Here is a 27,140-nt window from a genome sequence, read left to right on the forward strand (position 1 = left end):
ATGCTCTTCCCAAAACCATTTAAATTAAATGCCTAGGGAGCAGCAAAGGCCTCTATAAATTTCCTTACCTTGGCTCCGGGGGCTTCTGGCGACGCGTCAAATGACACTGTGGGGTCACGTGACGTCGCTTTGCCGTGACGTTAGAACGCCAGAGACAAGGTAAGAAGGGGGGGGGGCACGAGCAGAGGGGGGGGCGAGAGCCGGCAGGGGGCGCAGGGAAAAAAGTTTGCGCACCCCTGTTCTAGGCAAACACCACCAGAAAACATTATTTTCTCGGCACGCAAGTGTTTCAATTAAATACTTGACTTCATTCTGAAATCTGAAATGGCAACAAATGCTGAACGCGTTTCTCCCTCACAGAGGGCTTTCTCGAGAGGAGACCCAATTAGCCTAAATTAGCATTATCAGATTTTTCTAAGTGCACTGTCAAAGCCCCACAGCTCGTTATCGTCAAGGGCCTGTGAATACTGAGGAAATTTGTCTGGGGTAATGTTATCTCTAACTGTCACAGGTTTGTCTTGTCTACAGGACCCAATATTCAGATTATCCAAAGCCTCATTCCCGGAGTCGGACCTGTTTCGGGGAAAGGATTTTCCGGACTCTCATCAAACATTTGACCTGCCCGTTGACCAGGCAAAAAAGACACTGGGAAGTGTCCTCTCCTGCCTTCCTGGTGTCGGTCTGAAGCGAAAGCTTTCCAACACTTCGGAGGATCTTCCAAGCATGGATCTTCCAGTCAAAGCCACGAAGCTCTCTTCAGGTAAGCGTAAGGGAAATTGTAATGTTATTTGGATGCCACATGCAGTGTCAACCAAATGAGGGAACTTTACCTGCTTTACTATATCATGGGGTAAATACGTAGCCGAGGAAAGGACGCCTTTATTGATTTATTAAAAATAAATAATGGGGTGCCGTTTAACAACCCAGCACTTTTGTTTACTATAGTACCGATCACCCATTCCAGACTAAGTTCCACAGAGACAACCAATACGGTCTACTTTCACAGCAAGATATTGTGAGCATTTCATATTCAAATACCTAGAACAAACTAGCAGAGATTTCTGGTAGCTTCATTGATACTTGAAATGTAGATTCGTTGCTTAATGTAAAACGGTATGAAAACTTACATAAATATTTACTGTACATGATCTTTTTAAGGCCACACAAATCTCTGTTGTAACATCTTAAGGCGGAATATACAGCCGAATGTATGTGTAGTTTTGTACCGACATGATATCATTTTATCCAACAAAGACATGTGATGTTTAAATTCACATTCTACAATTATTCTAATGTATTCTGATGATATCTTCCTTAGATCAGAGGTGCGCAAATTGGGGGGGCGCTAGATTTTCTGGGGGGGCGCGACAGTTATAGAGGTCCCGCGCTCTCCCCCCAGGCATTTAAATTAAATGCCGGGGTACCGTGCGAGGCCTCCATAATACACTTCCCTTCCAGCAATGTGGCATCCTGCGTCAAATGACGCCGCGGGGTCACATTACCATGGCGACGTGACGTCACATGACCCCGCGCGTCATTTGACGCTGGGGTCGAGCAGGGGGATGGGTGCGAGGTCCCGAGTACAGCAGGCAGGGGTGCGTATGGGGGAAAGTTTGCGCACTCCTGCCTTAGGCCTGGGACACAGTGCCAAAAATAGTCGGAGGCGCGCTGAGGCTCAGGGAAAGCGGTGCTTTCCCTGGCCTTACACAGCGCGCCGCCCGTGGGCGTGTCGGTGGCGGGTCTGGGGGCAGGCCAGTGACGTCACGGAGCTGGTTCGCCCTCATTGGGCGAGCCGCTCTCGTGACCGGCCCTGCGTTCCGGCGAGCGCCAAATTTGAAACCATCTTGAGACCCACGCTTCCCCAAGCGTGCGGGCGCGTGCGCGAGCCCCTGCTAAAGCCGCTCTCATTGCTGCTGCAGGGGCTCAGTGCCGAGTGTGAGCGCGGCTCAGCACGATTCAGCCTTACTCACACTACTATGTCCCAGGCCTTAGATGTCATATAAGGTTATTTACTAAATTGGGCAAAGTCAGTGCAGTAAAATTATATGAACCAAGACCATGCAGATAATAATACCTACAATACAGTTTTCTTATGCTTAAATTACCTTTTTGGTTCCAAAATGCCATTCAAGCTATGGCATAGAAAGGGGCTGAAACATTTCTCTTCACACTTGAAAAGGTTACACTTGAGAACTATGGTACACAGCTTTCCTTGCAAGGAGCTTCACTCACTGCCAGTGTGTAAGAAACCCTCGGAATTAAAGAAAAGTGTCACGTATCAAAGGAAATGTTAGAACTTTTTCAATACAAGTGTATTACCGGTACTGCACTCAGAAAAAGTCCTTCATGTTTCAGTTTTCACCTGCAATTTGGAATGTCTACCAAGCCTTTTCACTACAGAAGCGTGACCTTTTTATAGCAAGGATAAAGATAGTGGGCATACTTTCCAGCTTACTTCCTCATTGCATTCAGGGCAAGGAAGCAGAGCATCCTACAAAACATTACATTGTATTTGAAGAAGAATGCAATTCACAGAGAACTGTTGATACGTGTTTATATTTCCACCTCATCTCATTTTACTTATTTCCTTAGGATATCTTTGCTCTTCTTTGTGCAATGTCTTTCCTCACTGTGTTCCTCTTCATTTGTGCTACCCCTCGCTGTAGTAAACTAATTGAATGATCTGCTCTCTTATCAGATGGAGAATCTACCTGTGATCAGTCTGTTACAGACTCTACAGTAAGAGAGATCCCTGTGCTTCTGGTGGATGCTTCTGACTTTGAGTGCTCCCTCTGTATGAGGTATGAGTGTCATGAAATCTTCCTGCAGTTTAATCTTTGTTACTAGAGGGGACTGTAAGTATGTTGCTGCTCAGTGCTGTTCATGCCCTTCCCATAGCAATAGTGTAGATGGTTGTATGATGAAGTACCCCAGATAGTATTCAAGTGAACTTTTAAAACATCAAGAACTCAAACGATTTGCTCATGTAAACATATCCTACTTGGGAAACCTATTTTACTTTTTGTATTGGGGGGAAAAGAAATTCAAATGGTTGTGCAGTAAAGTTGTAACCATGACGTGCATCAAACATTGATTAGAGCGTTTTAGGGGATATGTTTATATGAAGTCAAATACTATACAAGTACAATGCCAACTATAAATATTCCTTTTATGAGTTCAAGTTAGAAAATAACTTCCCCAAAGATGCATTGTAACTGTTAATATTTACATTTTAAAATAGATATACAATTTTCAAAACATACTGAACCTACTGTAGTTTTACACATTATTTTCGCAGTAAGCTCACTGTGATTCGGCTTTTATGATCCTTGTTTGAATAAATTCCTCACACAGGTTCATATCGGTGATTGCTGCTCGAAGAGCTCATTTTTGTTATTCCCCACATTTATGTTACTATTTTATTACTATGAATATTTTTTACAACTGAATTCTGACTGAACTACCCAACATGTATGTTGCATTGGCAGCTGGGACTCTAAATTACTCTGTCAGTTGCAGTTTGTGTGCTGCTCAGTTTTCTGTTTTATTAATAGTGTTTTCATTTAAAGGGACAGTCCCACCTAGGACCCAAGTGAACTATTTCCAGTGATCTGGGTGATTTGACACATTTTTTTAACCCAAATATGACACCTATATGTATTTGTTATTTATTTTTTACAACCTTGGCGGGTTTTGATTTATTTATTTTTTGGCTGCTCTCTTTTGTCTGTCAAGTCAAATCATATCGGCTTTATTGGCATAACAAAAGAACATTTCAGTATTGCCACAGCATGAATAACAGGGGGTAGGGTAAAATGATTACCCAGTATATGAATAACGAGGGTAGTGTATAATTATTACACAGTATATGAATAACAAGGGTAGGATATAATTATTACACAGTATATGAATAACGAGGGTAGGGTAAAATGATTACACAGTATATGAATAACAGGGGGTAGGGTATAATTATTACACAGTATATGAATAACGAGGGTAGGGTAAAATGATTACACAGTATATGAATAACAAGGGTAGGATATAATTATTACACAGTATATGAATAACGAGGGTAGGGTAAAATGATTACACAGTATATGAATAACAGGGGGTAGGGTATAATTATTACACAGTATATGAATAACGAGGGTAGGGTAAAATGATTACACAGTATATGAATAACAAGGGTAGGATATAATTATTACACAGTATATGAATAACAGAGGGTAGGGTAACAGTTGCACACAGGGATGTGGGGGCTAGTGGGTGTCTCTCAGCCTGTGACAGGTGCAGATACAATGTGCAGCCAGTTTTACTGTGGTTATATCTTCTCCCAGGAGGATCGCTATTTTTTAGTTCTCTTCTATATTATTGAAGTTCTGGATAAGAGCTGAGAGTTTCTCCAGGTGGGCACTGCTCATTCTGAGTATTGCGTGCAGCGCAGCAGGAAGTGTGTTTCATCTTCTACCTCTCCTACTCACATCGCTGTCACAGTCTCTTCTCCCAGGGCTTCCAGTTCTGTCTGTGTCTGCCTGTTTCTATTTCCTGGCTGTGGGCACTCTTTTCTGTACTGGCACAAGGTCTATCTCTGCTTTGGGTCTTTTACCTTCAGTAGGTAGGGTGCCAGTGGGTATTCTCTCTGTAGGCTGTGTTAGGTCCCCAGCTTCTTTGAGTGCTGGATATCGTTTCCCATATAGTCACATACTGCTTTTTCATTTCGCTGGCGATTTGAGTTGATTTGTTTTTCCGGCAGGTTGTTGATCTGTGTGGGGTTTTGTTCTTGGAGTGAGAGGACGTTGTTTGATGGCACAGGGTTTAGTTAGGAGCTTTTGGCTTTTCATTGCTCGGTAGCAGTAAGACTGTGGATGGCTGTTGTCTAGGTGGGCCCAGAATGTCAGTGCTCTCTTCTGTACAGTGAGCAGTAGAGGAAAGCGGCCCAGCTCAGCCCGGCATGCATTGTTTGATGTACTCCTGTGTACTTTGAGAAGGTGCTTGCAGAATTCCAGATGCAGTATTTCGGTTAGGCTGGTGTCCCATTTTGTGGAGTCTGGGTATGTGACAGGACCCCACACCTCGCTGCTGTACAGAAGGATGGGTGTGATAAAGGGGCATAGCTAAAGCCCGGGGGCCCGTCTTCGGGGGCCCGCCCACCCCACCCCCCCCCCTGTCGGTTAGGAGGAGAATGGAGAATGCTGGCTGTGGAGTGCGGAGCTGATTACAGAACAGCTGTAGCCGGGAGGAGGGAGGAGAGCAGGGCTGCTTAACCACTTCCGGGCAACAGGTGGAGCTGCAGAGCTCTCCATAGCTGCTCCTCTCTACATCTCCCGGTTTCTTGTGTGTTGGTGTGTGTGTCTGTGTTGGTAAGTGTGAGTGTGTGTATTTGCAATGCATATGTATGTTTCATGCATTATGTGCATGCATATGTTGTATATTTAGTGTTTTTTTATATGTTGAAATAAATGTGTATTTGTATATGGTGTGTGTGTGTGTGTTACACTAATGATCAACACTAATGTTGCATGTTTGCTATGTGTGTATATGGTGTAGTGTTTGTGTTCATATATGGGAGGGTGGAGCGGGTGAAGAGAGAGCACGGGGGGCAGGGAGGAGAGAGGATGAGGATGGGGAGGAGAGAGGATGGGGTGCGAGGATTGGGCGGGGAGGGAGAGAGTGAGGATGGGGGAGAGGGAGGAATGCAAGAAGAAGAAAAAAAGGGGGCGCATCTGTCCAGATTTTAAAATGTAAAAAAACAGGTCATCCTGTTCCCTGCCTGTTCTGGCACTGAGATCTCGACATATCGGCATTTTACCCAGGGTCTGAAAGTGGATTGCCTCTGTCTGCAGGATCTCAAGGATATCTGGCTTGTAGTATGGGGAGTCGGAGGGGGGGGATGTATGCTGCACATAGGAATGTGTCATATTCATGGGTGAACCTGGAGCATTTTATTTGTAGCTACATGTGGGTATCTCCTCTTTTTATTGGGTTTATTTGGCTTTTAAGTGCCTCCTTGTACCATATTCTGATTCCTCCTAAATGGCGGTCTCGTTTCACACCTTTTGTGTTTTGGGGCTGGTACTAGGAGCTGCCTGTACCCCATGGGTATGAGAGACGTCTCCTCCGATTGGATGCATGTTTCGTGTTGGATAAAAATGTCTGAGTTCGTCAAATTGTTTGAAGTCTGGATCTTGTGTTTTAGACCCAGAAGCTGATGCATTCAGGCCCTGAATGTTCCAGCTGCTCATTTTAAAAGATCCCATCTTGGATACAGTATATATTATATCTTATACCTTCCAGTGAGCTAATTTGCAAAAGTGTTTTGTTTTTTAGTTAGTCTTTGTTGATAAATGTGGGTACAGTAAGTTCTCATTTTACGACCCTTCGTTTTGCGACGAATGGCTTATCCGACGCTGTCCAATGCATCCCTATGGCCAGTTTTACGACGCCAAAATGGCTTATCCGACGCTCTTGCGACGCTTTGCAAAGTTGCAACATTATGTCAATCAGAAGGCTGCAGTCAGGGAAATCATCCAGATCAGTCTGTGTGAAGGTTTTGTGGTGTCTTTAGGTCTTTAAACATGTCTAACAGTTTTATTATACAGTTCTGGATTCAATAAATATAATGTTTACATCATAATTTATGTGTGTGCTGCATATCTTATTGCTTGAGTAAAATATTTTGTGTATTTTAGCATTAAAAATGCCTTCAGGAACGGAACGTTTGATTTAAACTGTGTTCCTATGAGAAAACGTGTTTTGCTTTACAACGCTTCGCTATCCGACGCCATTTTGAGTAACGCATTGTGTTGGCTAACAGAGGGCTGCCTGTACATTCATTCTTGACATTGATGTACTTCTCTTTCTCTGCATACAGTATGGGATGTATGCTTGTTTATGGTAATGATGTTGGTAGAATTTTGGTACAGTACTTATATCAGTCACTATTTGATCAGCAAGAGCTTGTACAGCCAGAGCCCCCTCTCTACCGTTACACAACATCGGCACCTTGTGGTGAGAGAGAGATTAGCACTGTTCCCATGACATTTGGAGCAATCCACCATAACTAACCTCCATTTAATTTTTCCAGGCTTGGAACCGCACTATTATCAGATTCAGGGGCGCCCTGGCTCCTGAGATACTTACTGGTGAAGTTACAAGTATTACATCCTGGTTTTTAAAGGGAATTTAAATGTCCATCCAATAGGAACCACAACCAATGAAGCAGACGGCTTCCTATTGGCAGGAGATTTGGACGTCATTTTGTTTCTAGTGAGGGAGATTTTAAACCGGTGAACTATCTCAGAAACTGCGGGGTCCCAAGAGTGGAAAAGAGTGGCTTTTTGCTACAAAAAAAGGAAATCTACACTTTGGCGAAACAGACGTTGCCATGTCTTGCCAAGGATAGTAATTCAACAGAATCATGCTTAACACCCATTAAGAAAATTCCTTAAGAAATAAACAATTGTGGAAAAACGACATGTAATCGCTTTGCTGTAGAAGTACTACCAATACATTAGTTTGGATTGTGTTGTACATGCTCTGGCAGTGCAGGCGTTAAGCTGTGTGAATGCTGTATAAACAGGTCAAGGTAATATTGGAATGCTTCAGGGTAGTGGTCATTGAAAACTAAATACATTTTGTTTTGCGGAAAATATGACAGGGCACTGAGCTTAGTATCTCCCCTTAGGCCGCGGTCCCAGTGTGCACTGTAGCACGCGTGCCCGGGGGGGGGGGGGGGGGCGCACGTGCACAGCGCCTCACCGCGGTCTGGGACAAGACTGCAGAGTTTGAGATGGGTAGCGTGGCTGGGGTTTTCCTGGGGTGTGGCCATGACCTCACGCGGCTGGTTCGCCCTCATTGGCTGAACCTCCGGCGGGGGCGTGGCCACCCCTCTGTCGCAACTTCTAGATTCAATTTCATTGTCTTTGGGGAAAATTGTAGTACAGCGCGGCTGCACCTTCCGCGCGAAGGTGTGAACTGGGCCCAGTCCCATTGAGGGTCGGTGTTTGTGCACTGTAGAAGGCACTGGGGCTGTGGCCTTAGGGTAAGTCCCCAGTCAGCACTGTGGCACGCGCGCCCGGCGGGGGGGCGGCGCGGGATCAGCGCTGCACCGCTGTCTGAGGGGAGAGGGAACGTTTGCGACGGGAGGGAGCGTGGCGGTGGGCTTGCAGGGGCGTGGCCATGACCTCACGCGGCTGGTTCGCCCTCATTGGCTGAACCACTGGTGGGGGCGTGGCCATGCCTTCGTTGCAAACTCTGAACTTAAATTCCCCTGCCTGATTGAAAACCTGTCGCGCACCGCAGGGGAAAGTGCGCACAAGTAATATTTTTATATGCTATATGCCATACGGTGGAGGGTTTTTAGTCACCTTTTCACCCACCATAACCTAAACAATGTACATATATATATATACATATATGGGGAAAAAAAGAAAAAGACTGCGCCTAAATGCAAGGATATAACCAGAAATATTAAATTGAAAATTATGTTATAATAAATCGATGTGAATACCACTAACTTAGCTAATAAGGTGATAATGAACAAAAATCATGTGCTCATACAATGATCAATAATGTAACTACAATGCTGACTTGATGCAAATATAATTGAACAAAAATAATATATAATTTAAAAAAAATTAAAAATTAAAAATACAAAAATAGAAAAAATAAAAATTATATGTGAAAAAAAATATAAATATGTGAAAAATATATATTGTATATTATTGTCCAAATATGTATGTATACTATGTGAGTGAATCTAATTAAAAAAAAAATATAAGACCTGTGTTGATCTTAAATAAAACAAAGATGCTGGCAGCTTTCTTCTTGGGTGCAACAAACTCCCTTGACGAACCTAAGAAGAAAGAGAAGAAAAAAGCGCCCGATCTTCGTTTGATAACGTATAAAAATGTAATAAAACATGTGTGAAGACAATTCAAAACTCACAAGAGTACGATATAAAGCAGCATTGTATAAGCTTATACTCATATACAGGAGTAGCCTCGAGGTGCCGCCGCTCTTCCACTGGGAATGGATGTCGTCACTCCTCATCAGGGGTGTAACTGGTTTCAAATTCCTCCGTCAACCACAGTCCTGTGGCGCAGGTTCCCACTAATGAAAGAGTCCCAGTGTACCGGAGCAAAGTTTGGCCTGCTTAAACCTTTTGGCTGCTAATAAAAGTCAAATGAGCACTAAATCATGTGCAATAATACCATCCCTACGCGTTTCCTCAGACTTTCTCTGACTTCTTCAGGGGATAATGAATAGGTTGGACCGGAACAGGGTTTAAATATATCTCCTGACCAATCAAATGGAGACAGCATGTAATTACATAATGTTATACACTTGATCTTAAAAGAAATACAACGAGTGAGATTGCTAATTGATTGATTAGAAACACAATGAGCTTGATGAGTATAAAAAAAAACAATGTAAAGCAACCATTATCATGGTACTTGAATGTTAAACATATATTTACATATATTCATAAAAAACACACCTTTGTATTTTGTTAGATTTAATTTAAGGCTATTTAAGATTATTATTGTTAATCTTTTGAGGATGGCATAGATACAATTTGTTATTATAAATAGTTCATTTGAGGAAAGCAATATACATGTATATATAAGAATAGATCTTTTAGACCTGGAATCCATGTGTTAGACATTGTAAATATTATTCGTTGGAAAATTTAAAATAAATATTAAATTGTCCAAAAATATTTATTGTTAATATTACATAATTGTTTTTTGTACATATATATATAATTCATTATTTGTATCACATGGTTCCACGTAAAAATGATCCCAACCTATATCCATAAGTATAATTTTTAATGACTGTAGGTGGTTGTATATGATACAAGGAATACATTTGGATCACATGGAATCCTAATAGATACATACAGAGATCAGGATACAAAAACAAATAGTTAAATTGATAATTAACTCATGAGGTCCTAATGATAACATATAAAAACCAAAATAAAAATGAGAATAAAAATAAATAAAAAAATTAAATAACTATAACTTAGTTGCCAGCTGAGCCAGAGACTATATTTATAACACTGCACTAAACAGAGTATAATGAGATGTATCTAATGCTATACCATGACGATGGTAATAGCAACATATGAGATATTGATATAGATACTGTTGCAGTGCTATTTGATTGCTCCTCTTGGCACTTTATGTAGCCAATACAGTTGCTGGCTGATTTACCAATTGTGTGTTAGCCTTTTGATACACCCTGTCTGTCTGCGACATATTTATTCCTCACTGCATGTCTTACTTTTTATGAGCTATTGATTTTCTGATTACTTAGAGTGCATTATAAGATTAATTTATGAGGCTATAACTGGATACGGACTTGATCCGTGCCTCAGAGCCACATCAACACATTTTGTGGGCTCTTTGCACTTGATATACATTCATGTATATATCAAAGTAATCTGTTCATGTATTAATGAGGCTGTAAATTGATACTAACTTTGATTCGTGCCTCAAGGCGTTCTCACACAGTTTGTGTGCCTATGTAACATAGCTATCATATTAGGTACTTTACTATCTGTTGTACCAATTGCAGGTTCTTTGTAGGAATAAGTATACATCATTTATTTGTAAATATTAACATTATCAGTCTTACGCTACCTGTTTATGATATACAGGTTTTTAATTACTTCTAGTGCTGTACCTAGGGGTTATCCACTACCAACTGTGACCTATTGAGGTTCTAATTACTATTAATGTAATTTACTGCTAACTATTAGGATTTCCCCTCTGTTTCAGTTTTAGTTACTTATGTATATAGCACTTTGGTCTGTCTTATATGTTTAGGCACCGTAGTGATATATTCACTTATATATTATTTAGCTAGATTTAGTTATACACATCTATTGATGTTTTCTTGTAACCTTTATTTTATTTTTTTTATTTTTTCAAATATAAATAAAGTTTCAATTTATAATTTTCCATCATATCATACTTGACAATGAGTGCTGTCAAAAGGGTGTGCTTTCCCCTAATTTCCCAATCCTATAACCAAAAGAAACTAATCTATAGTTCATGGTGATTTTGAGCTTTAAAGCGGCCAAAAAGCTTCAAAATCTATTATTGCAAGATGGATAAAAGAAGCCATGTAGCTGATATATTACGTATCTGAAGGCAAACCTTTGCAAACAATGAAAACGCTCACTGCATCTTGGGCAAAATGGGCACTAGTATCTCCACAAGATATTTGCAGAGCAGCACCTTAGTCCAGTCAACACTTTGATGAGACCCTAAAAGATAGAGATTGCCTCTTTAGCAGATGCCTTGTATGGCAGGAAGGTACTTTTGGCGATACTGGTGGACACCTAGTTTGGTGTAACACAGTTTTTTTTCCCTCCCTGGTGTTGGTTTGCTTTAGTTCACCCAATGTGTTTTGCTGCTGTGTGAAGGCAACAAAGAACGGGGGAATTTGACTGGCTGAAATTCTCATTTCTTTTAGCCATACACAGCAGTGCAGGACTTCCACCTCTTTATCCCTTCCTATTTCTGTTATGTATGTGCAGATGTGATTACCCTTGTACTTGCGAAATAATGCACAAAATAATTTGTTCAGTAATGCCTGCGTTATCATCTTACCCATTAATTTCAGAAGCACTACTGTTAAATAATGGGCCAGCCTTAACACTACACATCGTGTTACGTCTGCTACATCTTTAGCTACAGCTATTGATGTCAGTCAGGTGTAAACTTTGGCAGGCAAGCTTAAGAAGACACTGAATGATTCAGGACTGGACTGCACTTAAGGAGCAGGGAAAGAGTTGATATTATCAGGTCCTACAGAGAAGGAGGGGACTATCTACCGACGGTGTGCAATGCTATGTTCAGGATAAAAGAAATGAGACCTTCCCCAAGTCAACATTTATTTCCCTTTTTTGTGGCATCATTTTCAACTACCAAGCGCAGTGATAGTTACGTGTGCAGCCAAACACACACAAATCCCTGTGGTCATCAAAGACTGAGCAATCCTGATCATGGACGCTTGATACAGCACCATCTCAATTATATATTATATAATCATATATTCATTTTATATAGCAGTGAAAAAACTGTTCTAAGCCATAAGACACTGTGCAGTGCGTAAAGACACCTTATGGCCCAACATCTTAAATGGGCCTTAAGTGCCTCGGTGCAATAAGGTGTTTTATGCGTTAGTACTACTTGATATTTATGGCCCAAAGTGCCCAAATACATTATAACTCTAGAACCAAATGTATGATGCTTTTTGCACCACCAATTTCTGTGCATTGCTGATGTATTTATTTTTGAATATGTACTTTAATTTGCTGAACGTGAGACATACTGTAATTCCATAACAACTGAAAGTAGGACACTTTACAAAAAAATAGTATGTGAAAAGTTGACCATCATGACGCTGTAGGATTTGCTCTCCATGGGCTCTTCATAAAACGTATTAATCAGATTGAAACGACACAATCTTTCACATTGTGCTTACAGGTTGTTTTATGAGCCTTTAGCCACTCCCTGTGGACACACGTTCTGCCTCAAATGCCTTGAGCGATGCCTGGACCACAACCCACATTGTCCACTCTGCAAAGAAAATCTTTCACAGGTGAGCTATGCAATCACGACACAGTCCCTCTCGAATGTCTTGCATTTAGGTTCTTATTGGAAAATGAGGACTCCTGATGTGGGTTAGTAAGTTAAGTAAGATCATGCTCTCATTAGACGTGCCCTATCAGCAAAAATGCTCCCCAAACAGTTTGAATAATGACCTAACACATATAAATTCTAAAGCTCCTCACAGTAACCCTTTCTTGGTGCTGGGTCAACTGCAGGTGCACTATTTTCGGCCACCGTCGCCAAAAATAATATTTGCTTATATTGACTAATTAGATGTCAATCTAATAACTGACAGAGGGGCCACCACCATGTTGCCGCTCCTCGGAAGGCAAAGATATTACAACTTCTCTGACACAGGCAAGTCGATTTACTCACTGGCAGGGTCACCGACAGTGGGGGAGGAAGGAACTCGTTTGAGCATGGAAATTGGGACCAGACTTCCTTCCGAAAGGTTCCCCTCTTGAGGACTGAATGACCTCCTATTCAACAACCCGCTGCTGTTAACATATTTATAATACACCCAATAGGCACAACCGCTAGCATTCTCAATGAATTGGCGTGTGCACATATCATAAATCAATAATAAACCATAATACATCGCCCAAACCAGCGGTTCAGAAAAAGGATACAGCACTCCAAGTACTGTAAGTATTGAAGAAAGTATATTTAAACCATCACAAAAACTACATTTCTGTCAATGGTGGGCCCTGATAAAGGTCCCTTTTTGAGGACTGAAACATGTTTGTGTGATGGCTTAAATATACTTCAATACTTACCCTGCTGTATCCCTCTTCTGAACCGCTAGTTTGGGAACTGTAATATATATATATATATATATATATAAAGTTATATAAACATATTGTATAATAAAAGTATAGTCTATAAATGCATAACTTTATATATGTATAGTTTTCCTTAATATTGGACAGACTGTACAGTCTATAATTTTATGTTCATAAATTCTTGGACTTGCTTTCCTTAAAAACATTTGAATAAGTGTCCCTTTAAAGATGGTACATCATTGCATCATTTCTGTATATGGTTTAATTGTGACTTTTTTTAATCTAAATGTAGTACCTGGCAAACAGAGCTTATAAAAAGACCCTTCTGACCGAAGAACTGATAACACGGTACCTACCAGCGGATTTGGCTGATCGAAAGAAAATATATGATGAAGAAATTAAGGAGTTATCAAAGTAAGTAGTTTGTGTGCAATCCTTTTAATTCCACAAAGTTGTGCAACCTTATTAGTGAGACTACCCCTCCTCCCCTCTCCTCTTTTCCCCCTCTCCTCTTTTCCCCCTCTCTTCTTTCCCCCTTCCTCTCCTCTTTCCCCCTCTCCTCTTCCTCCCCTACACCTCTTCCCCCCTTCTCCCCCCTTCTCCTCTCTTTTCCCCCTCTTCTCTCCCCCTCTTTGTTCCCCCCTCTCCTCTTTGTTCCCCCCTCTCCTCTTTGTTCCCCCTCCCCCATTGATTTAATTTCATCCACTTTTACTTCCATTTATTTCAATCTTTGCAGAGTTTACACATTTGTTGAACATCACTTTGGTTTTGCAGAGATTCATATGAGCGCCCACTTTCTTACTCCTTTGGCGAATGCTCTGATTTGTTGCTGGAAGTCCTCTGGACTTGCGGCAAAAATAACTATGCCATCTGCTAATCGTAGGTGACTCAAATATTCACCGCTGATTTTAAGACAGTTGTCATAAATGTAACCTTTTCAGGTTGAGCTATAGTTGTAAATGGAGAACCTCAAGGTTCGGTGCTGGGGGCCCTGCTTTTAACTAGTTTATTAATGACCTTGAGGTTGGCATAGAGAGCTAAGTCTCCATATTTGCTGATGACACTAAATTGTGTAAAGAACGTACAAATAACGTCAGGAACTGGAACTGGAGGTATAAAAGGCTGTGGCTATTTAATAACAAATGCCTAATGGGGTAAATGCCACTCCCTGCTAGAGCGCTCATTTGACAGGAAGGTGCGATCAGCCGGCCCTTGAACCACTGACCTCGTGTCCCCTTCATGAGTGGGCTCTCGAAGTCATGTCTAAATGACCCAGCCCACTCGTACTCCCGCCGGGCTCAAACAGCCCAGCTCCCAGTCTGGCAAGAACAAGCACCTACTCCTCCAAGAGCCGCCACCGACGGGCCTATTTAACCCCCCCCCCCTTAAACTAGGCCCGTACCACCAAACCCGCCGGGACCCTTTACAAACCCTCCTGGAAACTGTTGTTAAAAAGGTCTTTCCCGAAATCTGACATGTGGACCCCGTCTGCCCCGAGTAAAACCCCTGAACTAGCATCGAAATTGGGGTGTCTGATTTTCACCTTCTTCCCTGTCAACTCTCTGCGGTACCCTCGTGCCCCTCCATGACTGCCTATAAACCATGTCTGACCATATGACCTGCACCGCCGGCCGATGGGCAAACATATGCGCTAAGCCCTGCTTGATGGAATCTATTAGGTCAACCGACCGCAAAGCTGCCACGTCGTTCCCTCCTGCGTTAATGAACAGGATCTGCAGAGGCCTCCTGTCCCTGGCCAGCAAAAGCCACTGAAGCAGTTGGCACCATTGAAGCCCCCTCCCCCCCACAAGAACACTCTCGCCTGATCAACGCACAATCCGAGGTTCGGCCCGTAAGGCCGGCAGGCTGCCCGCTTTTCCGCCCAGTGTATCAGAGTCGCCGATGCTACAGACCTCTGTGGCTGTTGAATCTGTGGGGGGTGTGAGAAAGTCATACCAGCAAGACCTGTCCCCTGACAAAGGCAGGCCTGACGTAGGTACAGTACCTGTCTGATTCCCAACACTCGATCCTCCGGATAACCTCCCCCGCCAGCCCCGCGCGTGCCGCCTCTGTAGCGGCCCCAATCCTGAAAGAGTGACTCCTGAACCGTGCCGCCTCTAAACCCAAATGCTCCAGGCATACCCGGAACACCCGCAGGTACTGATGCCTAGATAATGGCACACCGTCCGCATGCACGAGCAACGGCCCCGCCCCTCAAGGTCTTGAGCCCAAATACGCTTCTTATTTATTTATTTATAGATGTTTTACCAGGAAGTAATACATTGAGAGTTACCTCTCATTTTCAAGTATGTCCTGGGCATTGAGTTAAGATGACAAATAATACATGGTTACAAACACATAGTTAGCTGCTAGTACTGTGTAAATCCTGCTCCCAGGCAAGCCTAGCAGCGGAACCCATGCTCCCCTACCCCTTGGTCTGTTTTAGATCGGCGAATGTGTAGCTGCAGCGAGCCTGACCTGAGCACCACGTCCCCCGCCTGCAAATCTCCTCCCTCTTTGTTAGTTTACTTAAAATAGTAATCAGGATTTAAAAACAGTAATGCCCTTGCAGGAAAACAATACTTTAACACATATATCACCAGATTGAGGCTCTGATGAAGGTTCAGGGTACTTCACAGATCACTCCTACACACCTCCGTTTGTGTTGCTGCTCAGAGCAGAGAGGAGTGATGTCAGAAGAGGAAATATCGCCTGGATGTAGTCTGGCCTGATATGCCTCCAATACAGACGGGGATACGCGTGCTTCCCACATGGACAGGAAAGTCCTGACACAATGCGGAGGGCTCTGCTCGCCCAGCACTGAATCGATATAGCAAACAGGTCCACTTCCGCACCCGTACTGCAGCCTTCCCTACGTGACACGAAATGGAGACTGTTCAGTCTCCAATGTGCTGCGCACGTCCAGGTGCGTGAGAGCAGGTGATACTGCATTGCCTTCGTGGGAAAACTTCCCACAATGCCCTAGTTAGTCTTATATTAAGCATATTGGATTTATGATTGTTATATTGTATTAGCATTTGCACTTCACGTAGTTTCTACCCAGCAGTTATTATAGATATTCCCTTCTTTTTGTACACTATTTGGTGATATCCATTTAGCGTACCTTGATATTTCTTCCATTCACATCAGGTATGTATCATTACTAAACTATAAATATATTGTATAAGTTGTTTTCAGTGCTGTGTAAGAGAGAGAACTCTACCTGTTTTGGGAAAACTGGAATGGACTTTTCACTGTAGAATAACTGAAGTGGCAAATTGATAGAAGTATCCGTTCTCCCATAAAGATTCAGTATTGATTCCATTGTACAGAGCTCTCTGTGAGGTGGGACAGTCCTACGTTGTATTCTAATTACTGGTGCAGTTCAGCAAAGGGAGCATACTGCGATGAACAATAATGTGCAGATTATCCTATCCAATCTGAACTAGAACCATTTTCTACCCATTAACCTTAATTATGTATCTTTGCAGCCTGAATAAAGATGTCCCTATATTTGTGTGCACAATGGCATTCCCCACCATTCCCTGCCCACTTCATGTGTTCGAGCCGCGATATCGTCTGATGATCAGAAGAAGCATGGAGACCGGTACAAAGCAGTTTGGAATGTGCATAGCTGATGAGCTAAAAGGGTAAATTATTAGATTAATTATATACTTTCCTCCTGTTTTCTCCCGAGTGCTCAAATCAGTGCATGTGTCTGTATAAATAATAGGCAATGAACTTAAACAACATTTTACAGAGCTCCATGAAGACCCGTGTCTGTGCATGATGGGGTATCTCCAAGGTTCATTCTTTCATTTTTACTCCCCGTTCATGCAATTTAATAGTAATGTTATTATATTGGTCACTTTTCTGCTATTTTATTATCTTGTCACACAATTCAGACTTGTTTGTGATGTGTACGGTGTTTACTATTCTCTGTTACTGGGCCATATAACTGTGCAATCATGCAGTCTGCCTCTATGTGCACATATGGTACAAGATAAGCTCACAGTGACTTAGGCTAAGGCCCCGCTCCCAGAGTCAGCGCACCCGCACTGCTGACAGGCGGTGCGCTGAGATACACAGACCGCGATATGCGGTCTGTAGGGAGCGGGAGCCGGAGCGGGAGGTGGGCGGGTGGTGGGCGGTTTGACAGGGAGGGGGGGCGTAGCTTGAGCGGAGGGACCCGCTACTCTCCCCCCCCCCTCCCTCCACGGACTCGGGCTGGAGCTGGAGCTTCGGTAAGTAAAACACACACACACGCAGGCACTCATCCATACATACACACACACAGGCAGGCACTCACGCACTCATACACACACACACACACACACACACACACACACACACACGCGCACACACACACAGGCAGGCACTCACGCACTCATACACACACACACACACACACAGACAGAGGCAGGCACTCACGCACTCGGGCACACACATATACACACAGACAGGCACGCACACACACAGACACACACACAGAGAAAGGCACTCACCTGCTTTCACTCCACACTCCTCCCCGCTCCCCGAAGCCTCTCCTCCTCCCGCAGCCTCCCCTCCCCATTGGCTCACAGCCACACACGTCACGCGTCAAAGCTAGGAAACACCATTCTGTGGTGTCTCCAGCGGCTGACGCGCGACAGCGTGTAGTCAGCTGTGCCGCCAGTGGGGACCGGGACCGGCTCGCGAGGATTCCCCTGCTGGTGGGGAACTTGCTACATTGCCGCCCGCGCCAACGAGCGCAGCGGGACCGAGGCCTTAGAATGACAGTCTGGGCTGACCACACTATCTTATTTTACTTTTTTTTTATCTCCTTGCCCTTTCCAATGTTGTACTGATTTTTTTAAATCTACAGCTTTGTTTAGGAGATATAAATGTCCATAATGTTAAAATACATCGCCGACATTATATTATAACTCCTATAGGCTTCTTGCCCTTTTCAATGTTATATTTATTTTTAGATCTGATGCTTTGTTCAAGAGATATAAATGTGTGAAATATTACATATCCAGAAGGTTAAAATGGAGCTCTCCCCGGAGCAGTCTAAAGGTTACTATGATAACCACAAATTATTAAGAAAATCATACTTCTAACATTATATTATAACTCCTATAGGCTTCTGGGGTGGCTGCTTTATCATGTCATGGTTCCATATTATGTTGTGCGAGCATTACAGCTACGCAAAATCTGTGATATATGTATGACACTATCATGGCCATATGCACAGGTCACAGCTGTATAATGACCAGTCCCCGGCTGCTGTATGACTCCTTGTTGCTTCTGTTCTATAGATTCACTCGCAATGTCATTTCAGGTTTGCAGATTATGGCTGTATGCTGCATGTGAGGGATGTGAAGTTTTTCCCTGATGGCCGATCAGTGGTTGACACAGTTGGCCTGAGTCGATTCAAAGTCTTGAGCCATGGACAGAGAGATGGTTATAACACTGCAAACATCGAATACTTGGAGGACAAGAAGGTAATAACCTGGCAGGCATTTCACAAACTCCAAAAGAACAACATTACTATCTCACATACACAACTCAGGTTCTCATTGAACCTCACCAGCAAGGCCGCAATTTGCTCTTCTAAACTAATTACTTTTTTTTTTTGGAAAGTGGTGGCTCCACTCTTCTAAGACCCCATGTTTTGTACCTTCATACTATCATCTGTTTCGGAGTTAGTGAACCCCCAAAACAGGGTCTCTGGTATTAATCAAATTGGGTAGAGATTGCTATTGAAACTGTGGAAGCCAGGCAACAAGATATGAGCATCTCCTTGTTCATCATGTTATGTGTCTATCTGATCACACGTTAAAGAGCCACGGTCTAAACAAAGGTCTAAGAATATGTCTTTAATAGAGCAACATTTCTAAAAAAAAAGAAAAAAACTTTACTTTTCTGGCTTGATTGAGAAACTAATGTCCAAGTTGTGTTTTGGGTAAGCACCCACATTTACACATTTCCATGGTTCCTGATAAATGTACCCTGAGGATAACACACTTCTGTATGGTATGGAATAAATGAAGCTATGTTATCTGTACTTTTCACTAAACACAGGTGGGAGGACAGGAATATGAAGAGCTTCTCCTTCTGCACAATTCTGTATATGGTCAAGCCATGGCTTGGTTCACCTCTCTCAAGGAAAACATGAAAGCACAAATCCTCAGTCACTTTGGGTCAATGCCAGGCAAAGAATCAGAACCACAGGTTAGTACAGAATCCCCAACCCCTTCCAATTCCTGAGTGACTGTTATTTTTATTTATAAAGTATTTATTTACATAGCAATAAAGCTATCCCTTTGCTATCGCTTCTTTCTCTCTTCACCAGAAAACATCCTCAGAATATTGTTTTAGTTTCTTTTCAGAGGAGGGGAAAAAGGGGGAACAACCAAACAAAATATCTCCTGATGGTAAAGTGCTATAAAACCTGAAAAACTGTTTACTAATGTAAACCTGGATTGGTTTGTGTGTGTGTACTGTATATATATATATAATATTCTGACAGAAGCGCAAAAGACAAACACCTTAAAGTATATAGTACACTCAGTGGCCAGTTTCTTAAAATGTAAGCTACATAGGGTGACCACCCGTCCCCCTTTTGCCGGTACAGTCCCGTTTTTTCGGGAGCTGTACCGGTTTTCTGTGTGTACCGGAAATGTCCCGGATTTTCCTCAATGTGTCCCCGTTTTTATTTTATTTTTGTCGCCGGCGGTGCGCGAGTAAGCTGCGGTGCACTGTGCGCTGTGCGCGAGTCTGCGGCGGCGCGGAGGAGGAGACTGCAGCAGCCGGCTGGTAAGTATTTTTTTTTAATGGGCCCCCCCCCGGCAGTTTCCTACCTTGTTGGCCAATCCCCTGCGTCCCGGCATTAAGCCCCGCCCCCCCGGCATCATCCTTCACCAAGGCCCGGCAAGTGGGAATGGATGGAAGGAAGGGTGCCGGGGAGGGGGCAGGGCCAGCGTGCCTGGGGGCCGGGCTTCCGCTTCCTGCGGCAGAGCACATGTGGTGTGTGTCTGCCCGCTCCTGGCTCTTGCGCGGTGTCTCCCCCCTCTGCCCGCTGGGGGGATAGGAGGTGGGTTTTTCTTCCTTTGCCTCCACCTTTGCCTCCTGTCCTGGCGCTCTCTTCCCCTACGGTCCCCTTGGTTCGGGAGATGGGCGCGGGGGCGGGAAGTGGTGGCTGCGCGGTGTCCCCCCATTCTGGCCCGGGAACCCGTGGCTGCCCGCCGGGGGAGGGGGGAGCGGGGCGGCAGTTTGTACCTTTCGTCCCGGCGCTCCTATCCACCCCCCCCCCCCCTTGGTGCGGGAGATGGGCGCGGGGGTGGGTGTAGGGGGAGGCGGGGAGCCGCCTGCTCGTGGCTGCCTCTGTCTGTACTCCAGTGTGTGTGTGTGTACCTGTGTGTGTGTACCAGTGTCTCTGTGTGTGTGTGTGTGTGTGTGTGTGTGTGTGTACCAGTGTGTGTGTGTGTGTGTACCAGTGTGTGTGTGTCTGTGTGTACCAGTGTCTGTGTGTACCAGTGTGTGTGTGTGTGTGTGTACCAGTGTGTGTGTGTGTACCAGTGTGTGTGTGTGTGTGTGTGTGTACCAGTGTCTGTGTGTGTGTGTACCAGTGTCTGTGTGTGTGTGTACCAGTGTCTGTGTGTGTGTGTACCAGTGTCTGTGTGTGTGTACCAGTGTGTGTGTGTGTGTGTGTGTGTCTGTGTGTCTGTGTGTCTGTGTGTGTGTGTGTGTGTGTGTGTGTGTGTGTGTGTGTGTGTGTGTGTGTGTGTGTGTACCAGTGTGTGTGTGTACCAGTGTGTGTGTGTACCAGTGTGTGTGTGTACCAGTGTATGTGTGTGTGTACCAGTGTATGTGTGTGTGTACCAGTGTATGTGTGTGTGTACCAGTGTCTGTGTGTGTGTGTGTGTACCAGTGTCTGTGTGTGTGTGTGTACCAGTGTCTGTGTGTGTGTGTACCAGTGTCTGTGTGTGTGTGTACCAGTGTCTGTGTGTGTGTGTACCAGTGTCTGTGTGTGTGTGTACCAGTGTGTGTGTGTGTGTGTGTGTGTACCAGTGTGTGTGTGTACCAGTGTGTACCAGTGTGTGTGTGTACCAGTGTGTGTGTGTACCAGTGTGTGTGTGTACCAGTGTATGTGTGTGTGTACCAGTGTCTGTGTGTGTGTGTGTGTACCAGTGTCTGTGTGTGTGTGTACCAGTGTGTGTGTGTGTACCAGTGTCTGTGTGTGTGTGTGTGTGTGTGTGTGTGTGTGTACCAGTGTCTGTGTGTGTGTGTGTGTGTGTACCAGTGTCTGTGTGTGTACCAGTGTGTGTGTGTGTGTGTGTGTGTGTGTGTGTGTGTGTGTGTGTGTGTGTACCAGTGTCTGTGTGTGTGTACCAGTGTCTGTGTGTGTGTGTGTACCAGTGTCTGTGTGTGTGTACCAGTGTGTGTGTACCTGTGTGTGTGTGTGTGTAACAGTGTGTGTGTAACAGTGTGTGTGTAATAGTGTGTGTGTAACAGTGTGTGTGTGTGTGTACCAGTGTGTGTGTGTGTGTGTGTACCAGTGTGTGTGTGTGTACCCGTGTGTGTGTATCCCTCCCTCTCTCCCTCACCCTCTCTCACCCGCTCTCTCCCTCACCCGCTCTCTCCCTCACCCGCTCTCTCCCTCACCCGCTCTCTCCCTCACCCGCTCTCTCCCTCACCCGCTCTCTCCCTCACCCGCTCTGTCTCTCTCCCGCTCTGTCTCTCTCTCTCTGTCTCTCTCTCTGTCTCTCTCTCTGTCTCTCTCTCTCTCTCTGTCTCTCTCCGTCTCTCTCCGTCTCTCTCCGTCTCTCTCCGTCTCTCTCCGTCTCTCTCCGTCTCTCTCTGTCTCTCTCTCTCTCTCTCACCCTCTCTCTCTCTCTGTCTCTCTCTCTCTCTCTCACCCTCTCTCTCTCTCTCTGTCTCTCTCTCTCTCACCCTCTCTCTCTCTCTCTCTGTCTCTCTCTCTCTCACCCTCTCTCTCTCTCTCTGTCTCTCTCACCCTCTCTCTCTCTCTCTGTCTCTCTCACCCTCTCTCTCTCTCTCTGTCTCTCTCACCCTCTCTCTCTGTCTCTCTCACCCTCTCTCTCTCTCTCTGTCTCTCTCACCCTCTCTCTCTGTCTCTCTCACCCTCCCTGTCTTATCTTTACTGCCGTATACCTACACCGAAGTAACCTACCCTTCTCTCTCTCTCTGTCTCTCTGTCTCTCTGTCTCTCTCTGTCTCTCTCTCTCTGTCTGTCTCTCTCTCTGTCTCTCTCCATCTCCGTCTCTCTCACCCTCTCCGTCTCTCTCACCCTCTCCGTCTCTCTCACCCTCTCCGTCTCTCTCACCCTCTCCGTCTCCGTCTCACTCACACTCACTCTCTCTCTCTCTCTCACCCTCTCTCTCTCTCACCCTCTCTCTCTCACCCTCTCTCTCTCACCCTCTCTCTCTCACCCTCTCTCTCTCACCCTCTCTCTCTCACCCTCTCTCTCTCACCCTCTCTCTCTCACCCTCTCTCTCTCACCCTCTCTCTCACCCTCTCTCTCTCACTCTCTCTCTCTCTCTCACCCTCTCTCTCTCTCTCTCTCTCTCTCTCTCTCTCTCACCCTCTGTCTCTCTCACCCTCTCTCTCTCTCTCTGTCTCTCTCACCCTCTCTCTCTCTCTCAACCTCTCTCTCTCTCTCACCCTCTCTCTCTCTCTCTCTCTCTCTCTCTCTCTGTCTCTCTCTCTGTCTCTCTCACCCTCTCTCTCTCTCTCTCTGTCTCTCTCACCCTCTCTCTCTCTCTCTGTCTCTCTCACCCTCTCTCTCTGTCTCTCTCACCCTCTCTCTCTGTCTCTCTCACCCTCCCTGTCTTATCTTAACTGCTGTATACCTACACCGAAGTAACCTACCCTTCTTTCTTCCAGATCTGACTCAAGTTTCACACGGGAGACCTCGGAAGACAGGTAGGGAACACCTCCCCTCCAGTATAGTACCTTGAGGGACTGCGGATCAGGTAAGATCCCAGGCGGGATTGCTGCTTTAGAAATTGTGAAGAGGGGGCATCCTGACACTGGTTAAAGGGTTCAGAATCATTCACATCTGGGGTTTTTTTGTTCAATTAGTGAGGTCAACACACACACACAACTATGTAACAAGGAAAAATGGTCGTAAGTATAAGTGTACTACAATAAATAAACTGTTATGTAAAAAAAAAAAATGTCCCGGTTTTTCATTTTCAAAATCTGGTCACCCTAAAGCTACAGTACATTTTAAGGCGCTCACTTTTGAGTGTGTTATATACTTTTTTGTTCTTCATTTCACGCCATGATTGTTATTAAAATGTGTTGTATTGTAAGGTGTTTGTCTTTTGTGCTTCTGTTTTTTACTATATAGGTTTTCACATTTGAGGCAACGCAGAGTTTCCCTCCCTAGAAGCTGCATTTGATAACACCAAGACTTATTTTAACTTTTTTTGATTTGCACTAGAAGCTTAGAATCTTGTATAAATTTATTCTCTCCACACTTTTAATACTGACTGACTCGCACACACACACACACACACACACACACACACACACACACACACACACACACACACACACACACACACTGACTGACTGACTGACTGACTGACTGACACACACACACACACACACACACACACACACACACACACACACACACACACACTGACTGACAAACACACTTCCTCCCTCAGTCAGCTCAGCTGCCAAACACACAGGGGGAATCACAGCTGGCAACAGGGGGGGGGGGGGCGCTATGAAGGGGGGGGGGAAACAAAGTGTTGAGGGGGGGGGGGGAAATCGGAGATGTGAACTGGGGGGGGTGGGGACGACCAGACACTGACTTACACACACTGACTGACACACACACTTCCCCCCCTCAGTCAGCTCAGCTGCCTAACACACAGGGGGAATCCCAGCTGTCAAGGGCGGGGGGGGGGGCGTATTGCTGTGAACGGGGGAGAAAGAGAGGGGGGAGACAGTGGAAGGGAGAGAGAGAGGGTGAGCGGAGAGAGGGGGGGAGCCAGAACATTAAATCCCGGGCAACGCCGGGTATATCAGCTAGTCTTCTATAAAAGACCCTGTATTCTTTCTAGTTCCATATGACCAGAAATTTAAAACGTTATGGTAGGTAAAACAAAAGTGACAAAAACCCTCCACTGTGCAGCAAATAAAAATATTACTTGCGAGCACATTCGCATGTCTCAGACAGGTCTGCAACTCTTTCACCATTAGCCATTAGAATACAGTGCTTCCACAGCCGCCAGGGATTCTGGGTAATAACATGAACATGAGCACTCGCTGTGTGTCATACTTTACATGTCCATTTTAACATGGACCCCTATAAGAATGACATGCTGTGTGCTCATTTTCATGTCATCATCCAGAATTCCTGGCTGCAGTGGAAGCATCATAAGCTAACAGATAAGGCCTCGGATATAGTGGGCGCGCGACGGAGTGCATGGAGTCGCAGACGCCTATCGGCTGAGTGATCTGTGGCCTGAGATCCACAGAAATGGGGAGGCGTGGTTGTGATGTCATGAGACTGGTTCGCCCTCATTGGCTGAACCGGCCACCGTGCGACAAAAGCAAAAAAATTTGTCTCACAAAAAATGTGCCACGCCATCGCACACACAACCTATGGCCTGCCTCATTGAGGTGCAGCCTTTTGTTTGCACCGCGTGGTCGCGCGCAGTATACACGTGGCCTAATGGTGACAATCAGGGTTGCAGACCTGTCTGAGACATGCGAATGTGCTCACAAGTGCTATTTTTCATTTAGTTACATATGGAAATGAATGAAACAGTTGTGAGCAGTGGGACATCAAACAAGAAATACCTTTTGGAGAGTTGTGTAAAATACAAATATGTGTGTTCATAATTGTACTTTTGCAGTCAACCACTGATTATATGATCTGAATTCTGTTAGGAGTCAGTACTCTTTATAGATATGCAGGGCAGAGTGAGGGGAATTTTGCTTCCTCATGTCAGTGCTCAGAATGTTCCTGTTCTCTTTCAGAGTAATCCCAGTGGCCCTGCCTGGTGTTGGTGGATGCTGGCAGTGTTGCCACTTGAAAGCAGGGCACAGTTGACAATTCTGGCCATGACATCCCTCAAAGATCGCCTTTTGGCCATTAGACGCATCTTAATTTTTGTCACCCGCAAAAGACCCAGATGACAGAGGATAACGCCTGATGTGGACTTTTTTTTTTTTTATAAAGAAAATCCTTTATTTCTCTGCACTGAGAGACACTTTTAAGACATTGTGTTTTTTTATTTTTTATTATTATTCTTTCTGTGAAAATACCATACAGTGTCAATGAATGAGCAACATTTCTACCTGGTTTTTATCTCGCCTCGCTTCCTGGCGCTTAGCAGGAGCTTGATTACCATCAGATAATCCCACCCTGAACAGATTCTGATGGTAACCATGCACCTGAAGTGCCTTATTATAATGCAACCGAAATCCAACATCTTGGATGCGTGTGAACTCGTGTATAAAAACAAGGGCTCAACCACATACTGGAAATTGGGAGACCTACCAGAGTAATTGGTGCAATTAAAGTGAAAGTATAACTTCTAAAGATTTTATCGTTGTATTTATCTGAGAAAACTACGGAGATGATGGGACACTATCATTAACCTGCCAAAGGGCCAATTGGGGAATTATCACAGAGAGACGCTCATTGACTTTAATGGTAGTTTCTGTACAATCGTGGTCTCAATCGGCATTATAGCAGTTGAATAAATACCCCTCTATAAGCAATAAACGTAATCCTATTGTATACATAGGAGGTTATTCATTAAACTGTAATCATGCCTGTTGCACAGTTTCCATGGGATAATGCCCGATCGGCACTATCACAGTTTTATATATTGTAAGGCCATATTATAAATCATGTAATTAGCACTCATTTCCACCGGCCTGTGATAAAACACTTATACAGTAGGTCCCTAGCGAGACGTGATGTATCCAAGTCAGAGAGGGTCAATTATTGATTCAATGGTCCAACATTATATAGATATAAACACTTACAGACATAGTAAGACTTGCTGTCCTCAGCACCGCTGACGAATAAGCAAAACTCTGCAAGGTCGGGGTCAGTGTCTGCTGCTGGGGGGGGGGAGGATCCATGGATGTGAATGGGTCCCCCCCCAGTCCCCGTCCCCCCCCCCAGCGTTAATCCTTCGGCACAGAAGACCGTTCATCTCACTACATCTGTATGTATACGGTATGTGTGTCTGAGCGGTCATACAGACATGAAACTGGCACATATCTGCGGCTCTATCTAGCATTTCATTCATTTTGTGGACCGAATCAGACATGTCATATTTTTTTTCTATATAGTTGTTTTATAATAAATGTCTTTTCTATCCTAACAAGCTTTCTGAGGTGGAGAAAAAGCAGCGGCAACGAAGCATCTTTCCCCAACTTGGGAAAAGAAGCCTAATTCTTAGCAGTTCTAGAGTATAATGGAATTGCCCAACGTCTGATTGTTAGGCTACAACACTACAATAGATCGTTAAGAACAACTTTATTGTTTATTGTTGTGCGATTGCTGCATTTGATGCCATTTTTCCTTGAAAATGCCAGCTTAATGTCCAAAAATACTATATTTTTACAAACGAAGTATCAACAAATAAAACTAATGCCTATCTGCAGAATTTTCAGGCTAAAACCCCTCACAAAATATGCAAAAATATTTTTTTTAATTCCTCACCAAGCAGATTCTTTTTAT

The 27,140-nt window shown here is 44.3% G+C and overlaps 1 protein-coding gene across 4 annotated transcripts in view; it reads left to right on the forward strand.

Moving 5' to 3' along the window:
- Window positions 1-25,985, forward strand: part of LONRF2 (LON peptidase N-terminal domain and ring finger 2) — a 90,033-nt gene extending 64,048 nt beyond the window's left edge. For 2 of the 4 annotated variants that reach the window (XM_075590472.1, XM_075590469.1), the window contains 8 exons: window positions 529-760; window positions 2,699-2,801; window positions 12,504-12,618; window positions 13,704-13,825; window positions 16,903-17,061; window positions 18,735-18,897; window positions 19,478-19,627; window positions 25,421-25,985. In XM_075590472.1, the coding sequence (XP_075446587.1) occupies window positions 529-760; window positions 2,699-2,801; window positions 12,504-12,618; window positions 13,704-13,825; window positions 16,903-17,061; window positions 18,735-18,897; window positions 19,478-19,627; window positions 25,421-25,579 (1,203 nt within the window). In that variant the 3' untranslated portion in view covers window positions 25,580-25,985. Of the gene's footprint in view, window positions 1-528; window positions 761-2,698; window positions 2,802-12,503; window positions 12,619-13,703; window positions 13,826-16,902; window positions 17,062-18,734; window positions 18,898-19,477; window positions 19,628-19,748; window positions 19,831-25,420 lie in introns of all 4 variants that reach the window. The other 2 variants (XM_075590470.1, XM_075590471.1) reach the window with 2 other exon arrangements.
- Window positions 25,986-27,140: the final 1,155 nt, after the last annotated feature.

Source organism: Ascaphus truei, chromosome 3 (assembly GCF_040206685.1).
Source record: "Ascaphus truei isolate aAscTru1 chromosome 3, aAscTru1.hap1, whole genome shotgun sequence".
NCBI lineage: Eukaryota > Metazoa > Chordata > Amphibia > Anura > Ascaphidae > Ascaphus > Ascaphus truei.